At 30.6% G+C, this 13539-nt stretch overlaps 1 protein-coding gene across 1 annotated transcript; it reads left to right on the top strand.

Moving 5' to 3' along the window:
• The first annotated feature begins 5672 nt into the window (after positions 1 to 5672).
• On the top strand, positions 5673 to 12281 carry LOC111630896 (sclerostin domain-containing protein 1-like). The gene is made up of 2 exons (XM_023375054.1): positions 5673 to 6015; positions 10085 to 12281. The coding sequence occupies exons 1-2, from the start codon at positions 5829 to 5831 to the stop codon at positions 10405 to 10407; spliced, it is 510 nt and encodes a 169-aa protein (XP_023230822.1). The 5' UTR covers positions 5673 to 5828; the 3' UTR covers positions 10408 to 12281.
• The last annotated feature ends 1258 nt before the right edge of the window (positions 12282 to 13539 follow it).

Genomic DNA, 13539 nt, shown 5'->3' with positions numbered 1-13539 from the left:
GTTTATTTTTGAATATATTACAGAATTTTTGAGTTCAACAAACGTATATAAATTTAAAAGGGTTCGGAAGCGGTATATTTACTTCTAACGATTATAAATTTATGTTTTATCAATTAAAAGTTACCTATCGTTCAGCCTTGGAATAAGTCTTACTACTGTACAGTACTTTCCTTAATTTCTTCAAAGCGTACAATTTTATAGCTTTAATTAATAAATTGTATATAGGCCTATTAAGATGAAAAATTCAAACAGAAAACGGTTAAAGCTTTAGAATTTAATTTTGCCTTTTCAAAAAATTCAGGGATGTAGTAAGACATATTGTATTGCTTTGGTTGAATGACAGGAAACTTTTAATTGATAAATTGTTTTGAATATCTATAGGCCTACTTCAAAAACATAATATATTAAAAGTTAATGTGTCTGAAATTATATATATTATAATTCAGAAGACAAATAAGAAGGTATGTTTTACGAATATTTCAACGTTTTAATCAAATTTAGAGTAGAAATTGTTAAAAAAATTCTTATTTTAATTACGTTGAACTTGCAAGTATACCCCAATAATACCCCAAGGTACGCTGTACATATGTTTATTTACTTTGTAAATTAAGAGAAAATTGCTTTTTATATTGATTAACTTCAGTGGAGCATTACTAGATGATATCGAAAGCGAAACAACTTTCAACCTTTTCAAAAGTTTATGCCTTTAGATCAGCAAAATGACGAAAAAATATTCATAAAAAGTGGTAATCGTTTCCTATGACATCACGCTATATTTATTATAAACGAAAATTTTATTACTGATTCTTTTTGCCCGTCTTCGTTGCTGAATGATAAGTAAAATTAGAAAATGACGTCAAACGTAAATTAAATTTTCAACTGTTTTTCAGTGCCAACTATTAGTAACATTATTCCTTAATGATGATAAAAAATTTGAGCGTTTTCGGCTTCTGTTAAATTTAAATCCTTAATGACAATTAGCTGTCATTGCAAAGGGACAAAAGTAAAAACGTATGCAAAGAACTGTAATCCCGTTTGAGTAATTGACAGTTAATGCATATGCTATCAATCATACGATAAAGAATTCCACGGTTTATGTCAGCAATAAAAATAGGTAGACGATAAACGAGTAATTATCCAATAGAATAAATCCCAATGAAAGAAACGAACAAAGAGAATGCGATTTTTACCACAGGCTCAATCCCAGAAAGTTTATTTCCAAATAAATTTAATGGCAACTCGTTATTTTCAAGTAAAATCTCATCAGGATGTATCAAAGTAGAATAATTTATTGCATTAAGCTCAATGATCTCTGTCTGTCTATTTCTTATTCGGCTACTTCCATAGACACTGCCTCCTTTTTAATTTAATTTACTACTAAATTATAGAGAAATGGGGGACTAGACATTGCAAGAGCTGACATAATAGTGCATTTCTAATCTGTTTTCCTTTCTAGACAAAGAAGAAAGGCAGTGAAAGAATTTAATTAAGATAGACCTTGTTATAAATTCCCTTGATTTATCTTTTTCTCTCAATAACAAACCTATTAAAAATGTTAAGTTAAAAATAAAGTAAAATGTAAAAACGATAAATTTCATCGATTCAATTGATAATTTGATATTTATAAATAAATAATGTGCTATTGATTTCTTGATAGATTTTCTATAAAATAATAGCTTAGAACTACATTCAGATTCTATGGTGCATTGTTCCTTTTAATAATTTGTTATTGAATACCGTTTGAATAAGTGAAGTGAATAAACTGGGTTATCAAAAGTCCAAAGTGATGAAAATATCAGATTTTATATTAACAAACAATTGAGACATTATTGTTTTGTGTGTTGTTATATTTTGCATACAAATCAACAAACCTATAAAAATATTCCCTCAACATTCCAAATAAATTTAATGGCAATTCGTTATTTTCAAGTAAAATCTCATCGGGATATATCAAAGTAGAACAATTTATTGCATTAAGCTCAATATATCTATCTCAATACCTTTTACAAAAATTAATTCGCTATTCGTTTAATCTTAATGTAAGAACACAAGAATTCAATTTATAATAAAAATAGTCCAAGAATTTATAATATTTAGAAGAAAATAATCTTAAATATAAATTCTTGACATGTTTAATTTATTAGTTTAATAACGATCGAAGATTCATTTCAGATTACTGTATTAAAATATTTTAAGCGCTTAATTAATCGATTAAATATATACTGTATTTTTATACGTATTATATAATTTTTTTAAATATATATAGTAATACTTTTTATTTTTTTAAAATATTCGATCTCGATCTAGTTTTATGAAGTAACAACCTGTTGTAAAACAGTATAATGATATAGACATACTAAAAATGTATGTACACAGTGTATATTTTTCTTCGTGGGTATTAATTGTCAAATAATTATTCAATGAATAACTCCTAATTTTTGTGATGAGCATCTTAAGCATTCTATTATCTAGAACAAAACTCTATTATGAGATGCGCTCGCACCAAATTTATGAGAAAAAAAAAAAGATATGTGTATATATAAGTTATATTTGCAAAGTTTAAATATAAATTTCTGTTTTGCATTCTGATCTTATTTGTCTGTTGGCCAGTTTTTCCGAGATTAAATTGCATAGCAACAAAGCGAATAATTTACGATTCAGAAAGTGTTTATGCCCAAGTCAAACATTGAATATTAAGCGTTCATCGGTGCAAATATCTGTGACAAATTTATGGCATGTTTAACTATTTTTCTTGTTTCAGACATTTACATATACATAGATACGCGAGTGCATACGTGATACATATACATAGCTGTACAGTACATAGACACATATGCATATCTATGTATACGTGAGTAATCTACTTCCTCTGCGATACAAAGATTACTCGCTTAACCTATCTTCGTATTTTTTCTACAGCATGAAACATTCTTCTATTGTTCTACTTTGTTAAAAATTTCAAAATTAAGCTAACAGCGATAAATGGAACAAGTTACAAATCATTTCGTGTCGTAATATTGGAAATCTTTCTACGATTAATAGCGTATTTCGTTTTAAGTAATAACTTAAGAATAATTATTTGTGTAATAAATAGAGCATAAGCCAGTTCGTTAAACTATCTACGAATTAAATGACAAGATCCCCCGTTAATTCCAATTGATATTTAAGTTTAACCTAGAAGCTGTTTGCTATTGACTTGTTGATCCTCTGCAACTTATTTAGGCCTTCGGGTCAGGGATAGAACGGCTATGAATCATTTAAAATTTGATTAAATTTCCCGATTTTTCTACAGTCATACATATAAAATTACTCAACCCGTTTTATTTGCCGTAAAAATGTAATTTCGAAGATATAAATTTCTATAGATTGGGTAGAAGTATTTTAATGTGTCCTTTGCTTACGTGTTTGGATCATTTTCTTGATACCTTTGAATCAAGAGGTAGTTAAGACACCAGCCCAATACTCTGGGGGATCCGGAATCTAACCCGAGCGAGCCGAAAACCCCAGGAAATTTTACAGGAGATAAGTGGAGGTAGGCTTCGGATATGTCGAGCCCCACTCCTCACTGCTCGGCTGTCTCCATTTTGGGCTTGACCGAGTTCATGATGGGTATGTAAAAGAGGCCCTCGAGTCCACGATGGGCATGTAAAAGAGGCCTTCTTAGTGGACACAGAGCGGAAGAATTGAAAGAGAAAAAGAGTCAGAGGAAGAATTTTATGTAAAACTGATAACCAGAAAATAATTTACAATTATTTTAAAGGCTAATGTTTATTATTTGATTTATAATCGCCTATTTATTAATAAATTTGTAATCGTTACTATAAATAAACTCGCTGTTTTAATTTATTAGCATTAAAATGATAAGGAAAAATTCATCCTCGCGCTCTTACAATCATTATCATATTTAAGAGTTGCCTACATAAAATCATTAACAAATTTATTGGCTCATTTATATTTTACAGTCCTCGTATATAATCAAAGCGATAAAATTTTCAAAAATTAGACTTTTTTTTTCCTTTCTAATTTGGTTTTATACCAATCCTAATGTGTTTTTAATTAGACGCGAAAGTCATCACTACCAAAAAAAATTAAGAGATAAAATTACTGGCGTTAGATGTTTGTATATTTAGGCCTACGTCACTATCAAAATTTTAAAGGAGCCGAAACAAGAGCTACTATCAGAGAATTTAAAAATAAAAATAAAAATAATATAATATGAGTAAGATTAGATTATTTATGTATGTAAGCTCGACACATAAAACTATCAGCATCCCAATTAATCTTAATTAACAGATAAGGATAATGGTGTAATGTATTAAATTAACTGAAAAATTTAATTGTTTGACGACTGTTAATGAGAAAAAATGAAAAATTCCTGTTATTTTTATGTTTAAAAATATGGAAATCTTTCACAATATCATGAATTTTAGATCATCTCGAGTAGAAGGCCTTGGCACGGTGACGTTGCCTAGTATCTTACGTTGATTAATAGTTTCCCTTTGCCATGTAATGCTATTGTATCTCGGTAAATTAGCGTTACTCGCTTTTCTAGTTTAAATTTGGCAAGATGTTAAGATTAATTAAGCTAGAAGACCTTCCACACAAAAATTTAGTTTGGAACAAATCGCTCATGATTGATATTTTGCTGGAATTATAAGGACAAAAGAGAAAACAGCCAATAGAAAACCGGACTTTATTCACGATTAACAATTACAACAAAAGATTAAAATGGCCTTTTCTTTTCAAAAGAGATTGGATAGAATTCAGATATAAGTTACATCATTAAAATTTATAAAATAAACAAATTATAATAGAATTATTGTAATACAGCATTAGCATTACAAACTATTTCACTAGCAGCAACGAGTAATATGAGATTTTAGGTTTAATTCCGGATCCGACTCGCAATTGGTTGGCCATCGTGGGTGAGGAAAGGAATGCACCCTGATCCGGATTACCCACCAAATACTATCTGATTGGATTCAAATCTCGTTTATTCACCGTATTAGGGGAATTCTTTTTAGCGCAACTAGCGAACGAATAATCATAATAAATATTAAAACTGATTTAAAATACTTTTAAATACTACGTTCTGACAGAAAAGCAAGTAGGCCTAATATATTTAAGACCACAAAGGCCTACAGTATATAAAATAAAATACATTATACAATATACATTACAATGACGTGTAATGTATACATAGTAAGTTATATACAATAAAGATATTATTTGCTTAATGTATTGTTTAATATGATGTGATGAGCGGCATTTTATTTACTGACAAACGTTTTAATTAAAATATTTTTATTATATAAATTATTTATTTATATTTTGCTATTTACTGATGATAATTATTTTAAAATTCTGTAAAAGAAAACATTTATTCTGGATAAAATTTCAATGAAAGTTTTATTCGATTCTCGTGAAAAGGAAAATAAATTTACTTAATTAGGTTACTTATATTTATTGTTTACTTATTTATTTTTTTAAATAATATATGACGACAGCGCGCTAATAGAAGAATAACACGTTTAAAAGCTTTCACATATATAAAATAATTAGAATATATGTTACTTGTAACGTGGATGACGTCAAATTTGTAGGCTCGAGACTCGATAAAACAACTCGGATCACGTGATTGCCCGACAACACTATATGAATGACAGGCGGACTGCGATTGGTTGGCCCGTTGGAAGTAGGTTCGACGTCGGATGTAGATGTGTAGTGAGTGAGGGGACGAGTGCGAGAGAATTGTTTGCCAAATGTCTTATTCCATTCGGTACATAAATAGACAGGTTTAGCCGGAAGATTTGGCCTCCAGACAGACGATGATGGGTTCGTCTAGTTTGAGATGGTCCGTTGTAGTGGTCTTCCTCGTCGAATTGGGTTGTCTGCTCAGCAAAGCCTTCAAACAACCGTCCAGATCCACTCATCTGCGCTTGATGCACAACTTTTCTAATTCGACGGCATATTTCCTTGAGAATGACTACTATATAACAACTAACAACATGAAAGGTGAGATACTTTTTCCAATTATTTTTCCTATTTAATATTTAATTATATTTACTAAGCATAATACTGATATATTATCCTACATATTTGACTGTTTTCAAAACAGTATAATTTACATTAACACCGCATTGGCAACCGAGTTAAGCAATAAACGAGATTGGGCATATTGCCTGAATGCTATTTCGTTTAGGAAATTATGATGTGTCTTTTTCCGTCATGTCAGAAATATTTCAGTTTAACTTCATGATTCGTTGAGTTGCTAATTTTATTAGAAACTCAAAATATCTAACTAATCACTTATAATTTTTTCCCTTGCATAATAAAGCTAATATTAGCTTCTAATGAGTTGGGCTTTTTCCTATAAATATTGATTTTATGAGCCAAATTATATGCTATCAAAAGCGCTCATACGTATAAGCTATAGATACAATTATTCCTTCAAAAAATCAATACGAGATAAGAGGCTCTTTCTAGTGTTTCCCTGTCACGCACTGTCCCCCGTGAAAAAAACAGACCCAATCAGTGAGTGAGCCTCTCAAGGACGTTGTAAATGTTGTATACCTCCAGCAATGGATGGAGGCACGTGTTTCATACTGCAGCATAATTGAGAGACGGGGAACAATAGAAACTATCCTCCGTCATGTCCAGAAACAGGTTACCTTTTCTATTGTCGAGAAAGCGGCGCGGCAACTATCAACACGGGGGGGAGGAAAAAATTCAAAATTTACAAGCGCCTAGTTTAAAATTACGACTTTATTCTTGGCGACATCTTCCCATTGATTATAGATCTTCGTATCCATTGCTTATACCAAAAATATACTCCCGATCTAAATTATCTCAGAGTTTTCTCAGAGATTTTCGGCTTTAAGAAAGAGGCCCTCATCTTTACGAAGTTGACAAGATGTGAAGGGACAAAACCTGATTGGATTACCATTAAGAACTTGCTTCAAAATCGGTTTGAATGATGAAAAAGATTGATTAAATTTTTAGAAAACTTATATTAGATTAAAAATAATTAATTGAAATAAAATTTTTTTTGTCTAATTTATAAAATAATAAATAATGAAAAATTCAGTTAAGTTAACGATTAGAATTAGCTCAGTGTTTAGTTTATATCAGTAAGGAAATATTTTCATTGCTTAAATTGCGTCGACTGTTAATAAAGGCTCATGTTTATTTAACCCTCAAAAAATTATTAAATATTCATTTATTAAACGATTTAAAAATGTCGATATAGAAACATCCGTTTTTCTGTTGGCTGTACTCATCCATCTTATGCATCCACCCAGTAGCTTATTAAACATGATAATATTTTCAAAGAAGTTCGATGGGTGCACTAAAAATCCGATTGGTGACGCATAATGATGACGAATGCGGTCTTTTGCTTTGCTTTCCTTTCTGCCTTAAGCTGTTAAAATTTAATGCCTTCAATAACAATTATCGATCACGTGGTTTAACTCAAGTAGACTTAAATTCATTCGAATATCACCGAAATTATTGCTTTAAAACGCTTTACTAATATAACAATTTCAACAAAATGGATAGATTATATAAGATGTAAGATAACGTAATTAAGCACTTACAATAGTATATTTTAATTCATTTTTTTTATTATATAATGAATAAATTTGTCTGGAATACATCATTAATAAAAGAGGGAGAGAAATATCATTTTAGTTACGTTTGTTAACGCGTTAATTAAGCAATGCTACAGAATAAAGTTCATAACATCATGCCTATGTGGTAAATAACGTCTCGAACGTTTTATACTCTTCATAACATATATGTGATACTAATTAAAATGACTCATTAAAATTCTCATACCAATGTCGATCGACTTACATTTAAACATGACTTTATTTATGAAGGGATCGTGGATCTGATAGAAGTATTCATAAATTATTCTCTTCATGAGTCAGGCACCTTGTTGTATTAAGAGAACAACATCAGTTTATTTCATTCATTGTATATCTGGCAGTATGCAGGTGCTGCGTTATAGATGCTATCGTTTCATCATTAATCTACCTCGCCTTTCCTCTATCTCTCTCATCCATCAAAGCTGTGGGGATTAATACTCATCCAACTCGTGACTGCTCCTCGAACCGTTGCTATGCCTTAAAACTCCATTAAATAAAACGCACTTCACTGATTTTGTGAAGTAAAACGTTCTTTCTAATGAGATGGCAAACAAAAGCAACTTCGACGGAAGTTTTTATTTATTTTTATTTTTTGTTATTTTCCTCTACACATCGAATCGGTTAATTGTTAAATAAAGTCTGCTATGTTAGAGCAAATTCCTCTTTTTATGAGATACTTATTTATGTCTTTCGTATAAATCAGTCGGAATGGCATTTATTGGATTTTATCTCCGAACGTGTCACGTATTTTCCTTGTCCGTTTTATGGAGTTTTCCTCGGATGTCAGAGAATACTATTGAAATGAATTGCGATCTTGTCAGGAAAACATACGACGATGACCCTCGTAAATAATCTTTATACATTTTCCCATTGTAATAAGACTTAGTCTAATGTATTTAAGGCGATGAAAAATTTTCATTACCTATAAAATAATAACTGAGCGAATGGACTGCTCGCGGCTGTGTTTGATTCCTTAAAAACTTGAAAATCGATACACGTACTTGTTTTCCTGTGATGTAATAATTACATATTTTTAATTGCGATTCATTCTGGACGGAAGGAAAGAGACAGCTCGGTTGCAGCCAATCATAAAGTGACATTTGGCTGAATTCTTCGGCAATGTGCCAGAGTTGAAGTTTCCAAACTTCACTCCAGACATCGAGGAAACAAAACCTTTTTATCCTTGACGCGTACCCAATATACTCTCATTGCTTAAAAAGAATTGTATAAAAATTATAATTTTAAATTTAATTTCTCAAAAAATCCAATAGGTCTAGTGATATATTTTAGAACTTTACTGTTTTAAAAAAATTAGAGTTGTATTATTTATTCGCAAAAAATTTACCTTTTTTACTCAAGTTAATTTAATTTAAATTCAATATTTGCTTTATTACTTTTCACTATTAATATAGAAAAATGTATTATCTTTCCAATAATAATCTACATTCAAATTTGGTTGTTGGAACTTTGTTTATATAAACTATTCTTGTTACAGTCATAACAGCCAGTATCAACACTCGCATAATAAAATAATTAACCTAAATACAGTAATATAGAATATAGATTTATATTTAAGTTATTTAAATATTTATAAGATTTATTCTTACTACTGTATACCGAAATTTGGAACAGCATGAAGATAATTCAGAAATGAGCCTATGTTATTTGATTAACTTTTTTAATACTGCATATTTATTTATTTTAAAAAATAACAAAAGTTGATTTAAATTGTCTGGTTATAGATTAGTTTGGTTTACGCTCCGACAATAAAATAAGCTATTTTTAAAAAGAAAATGCTTGTAATAGAGATGCATTAACGAAAATACTCGACGTCGTGTTTGTTTAACTTGTCTTTAAGCATTTGGATTTACACGAACATCAGACAGGACGATGGCATTTTCATCTCCGAGAGCAACAACAAATCAGCGCCAAGGACATTATGAAGAAGACACATCAACTACATTAATAAATGCCAAAGGTCACTTATGTTTTCGCATCTTGTTATATTATTAAAACGTCTTTTTCGATTATTATTTTACTTCGGAAATTTCTACTATGAAAAGCAATTACTTATATTAAAATCTATCAATTATTTTTTGAGTGATCGTCGATGGCAAAGATAATCTTTCTTCCTAACTGGGATTAGGAGAAAATCTCGATGGACGGTGCATTGTCAGAGAGGAAAGTGACGCCCACGCGTGACTGGAAGTGTGATACATTGACGTGACTCTCGATGTTTTCTCTCACCTGACATTGGCCTGCCACTCGCTCTGCAGGTGTGTCGAGTCGGTCCCAGCTGCTGCTGAGAAATAGGTCAGTGGCCGCTGGCACCGATCGTCTGGCCACCGTGCCTAGCACCTGTAAAGATTCTATGTTTTCAGGTGTTTTTCCAAGATTTCCGAAGAAAAAATTTAATAATTTTATTTATTTTTCAGATGTGCAGCTTGGTTGTAAGGAGTTGCGCTCGAAGAAATACATATCGGATGGATATTGTACCTCTATTAAGCCTGTAACCGAAGTTGTGTGCGCCGGAATATGCCTTCCAGTGGCGGAACTTCCATGGTACACAGAACTGGTCAGCAGGAGGAGTCGGACACGTTCCTCCGAATGGCGATGCGTTAATGATTTAGTCCGTCATAAGCGGGTTCATTTGATCTGTCGTTCGGGTGATCGAAGGACATACAAGATAAGAGTCGTCCGATCTTGCAAGTGTAAGAAATTCCAAAACCACAGCAAAACTTTAAAGAACGATATATGAGCGTGTCATTTACTGATTGATTGAGAAATTTGCCATAATTACAGATAGTGAACTGCACAACTTACGAACATATTTTTATATAGGCCTATAAAAAACGCACTGTCGAGATGAAGGACTGGAAGACAAAGCCAGGATTGTTCTCTTTCGAAACTCTTTCTATAGCTCGTGCCTTTTTTTCCAATAACGAGCCTGATGTAAATAATGTATTATCTATTACGTATATATCATATATGTAATCTTATGAAATATAGAAAATATTTTAAAATTCAATTCGATGCTTACTTACGAGGTTTTCTTTCATAATTAGGAAGTAGTTTGTTTAAAGTTAATAAGATAATTTAAGAACTTCGACATAAACAAGTTAAAAATAATTGGTACTTTATCTCTATCTTAATCATTTTGGTTTATATATAAAACTTTCTTAAGATTACATTACGTTCGTATAATAAAAACTTATGAGCTTAAAAGTTATATCAAGAGATTTATTATAACTTTAACAAAGATGAAATATTACCCAAAAATCATTCAAAATGCTTGTAAATATTAATTTCACTTTTTATAATTCCTAGTCAATTATCCTTCTACATTTGTAATCCAAGACTCGTATCTAACGATTGTATACCATAATGTGCTCCACCCTTGCTTACGTAGTCGAGCTGCCACGTGCTTTACAACTTAATGAAGTGTCATAAATCTCTGACTGGCATGAGAAATGAGTGAATTGTAAATCCACTTAATATGATTTACAAAGTTGGCTAAATTAATTTTGTGGCAAATCGCAATTAATTTTTCCGGTAGTCAACGCAATTCTAGAAAAACTCCAGAAATATCCATCTAGTTCGTTATCGATGCTACTACATCTATCACATTATAATAATATTATTATTATTACAATAATTGCTAGTGTTGTAAAAGAGTCAGGTGTGGATAAAACGTTTATAGAAAATTATTTAAGATTTATGATTCTATTTTAAAAAATTTTTTTGCCGAGTTCTACTATGTTATTGGGCAAATATCCAAAGATTCCATAAATTTCGGCATGCTTTAAAAGCGATTTATGTAGTAGAATATATGTCTACTACTTATGAGCCATCGGGCCATAAATAAATGAAAGTCTTGGCTCCTTAAAGTGTGTCAAATTATCATCCTAGTAGTAGATAATGTGAGAACTAGAAGAGGATGTTTTAGACATAGCTCGTGGCCATATCTTTCATGTATCGCGTACTAGAAAATGATAAACAGCCAGTGATAATATACAGTAATAAGCAGTTGTCGTCATTGGCGTAAAAGCCAAGAATAATGACTTCGTTTAGCTTAGCATATGTAATATAAACAAATATTTAATTTTATTACACGATGCCAATTGAAGCAAATACTTAAAAATAAGTGTATATAATTCCATTTGGCAGTTTAAATATAAATATAATCCATGCCATTCTACATAATTCATTGGTCGGTTGCACTGTTTGTTTAACAAAGTCTACAGATCTTTAAAATTGGCAACTTAATCGCCAATTTGTATTCTAGATGGATGCGGGATAACTAACCATCACGTGTCTCTTTTAGAGAAATCGGGCGGAGTCGGTCTTATCATTGAAATATTACCTTCACTAATTACTCTATTGATGCAACAGCTTAAACACCGTAATGGTTCTTGTGTTCTCCTTTCTGCCATGCTCAAATTCCAGAAATTTGATAATTATCAAGAAACTCTCTTATCTCTCGTTGAAGAAAAGAGATCGGTGATAAAATTGAGACCTTTACTAAAGTGCTGCCATCTCTTATCTAGATGTAATAACGGCATTTTGAAAAATAGTATTCATTATATTTTTAAGTGATGATAAAATTACTGTATATAGCCTACTTAGTAAATAATTTTAGGTTACTTTTTTCTACGGGTAATTATGGTAATTGACAATTAAATCGTTCATTTTTGTAGTTTTTACATACATTTATTGACAAGTGGATATATTGTATTGTAGATTTTTAAAAATTTTTTTCAAAAATAAATTAATATATAACACAATTTTTATAATAAATAAAAATTTGGATGTATTAACAATATCAAACAGCTATTGATTAATGTTCATACAGGCCTAATAAACTTTTCCAAAATATTTTTCATATAATGAATGTTAGTTTAAGCATACACAAATTCTATTGGAATTTAGAATATCTTCAATGAGATAATCAATACTATAGCAATTTATATTACGTGCTTTGTCTATTCTTTGATAAAATATTTTAACGCTACAAGTCGTTAGTAGGCTTTATATCTTTTTAATTTTCATTCTTTGAAATTTTACGAACGTCCTTCTTGCCAAACCTGTAATTATCTACAGAAGGACAAAGATAACCGTTCAAGGTTTCAGCAATGGACTTCGGAAAATTCTGTGAATTTGAAAAAATTTGATGACATTAGTGAATGATATTGGCACACAATGTTTAATTTTTACATATCAATTAAATATTTTAACAGTAAAACAAGAATAAAAGAGAATAAAATCGAGAAAATTTTGATTTTATGTCAATTTGATTAAATTTAGATACATTTTCGTAAAAGCCAATCAAAATTAAACTGAAAGACACGCACCAATCCTTGAATTTATGATAATTAAAAGATAATGATTAAACCAAGCAAAAGGATGACGTGCTGACCAGAATAACGTGATCGGGATTTTAAAAGACGTTTGGTCGTCCCCCTTGGGACATTGTCAAATGACAAGATAGAGAGATTTATGAGGTATCTACTTTAACCCTCTCTCTCTGTCGACCAATACTTTATCAATATGTAGTTGAATATTGAACGACGACAAAAATGACACTCGACGAGATAAATGAGTGGAATGTCACATTTGCCGCCTTCTGATTTTATAAAATATTAATTGGTTAATGCTGGAGAAATTACACCTTCCGTATAATTATTATCAAATCTTGTTTAAAACGCGAAAGAACTCATTAGTCTATTTTCATTCTGGTTTGTGTCCGTAACTATTAATTTAGACGTAAGTGCACATTGTTCTGATTACTTCTACAATCATTAAATTTTTATTTTTATTTTAACTACTTTTTATAAGTACCAATTTCGTTAGCTTTTTAATTAAAGCAATAAATCATTCTAATAAATTGACT

The sequence above is a fragment of the Centruroides sculpturatus genome, unplaced genomic scaffold, assembly GCF_000671375.1.
Source record: "Centruroides sculpturatus isolate CEXI.00-Female unplaced genomic scaffold, Cexi_2.0 scaffold347, whole genome shotgun sequence".
Lineage (NCBI taxonomy): Eukaryota > Metazoa > Arthropoda > Arachnida > Scorpiones > Buthidae > Centruroides > Centruroides sculpturatus.
This window is presented reverse-complemented; position numbering and strand designations above follow the sequence as displayed.

What these genes read in the sequence shown, in the direction of transcription:
- LOC111630896 (XM_023375054.1), top strand. Translation starts at nt 5,829, where the DNA reads ATGATGGGTTCGTCTAGTTTGAGATGGTCCGTTGTAGTGGTCTTCCTC. An exon ending in AACAACTAACAACATGAAAG is followed by an intron (nt 6,016 to 10,084) that starts GTGAGATACTTT and finishes TTTATTTTTCAG; the next exon opens with ATGTGCAGCTTGGTTGTAAG.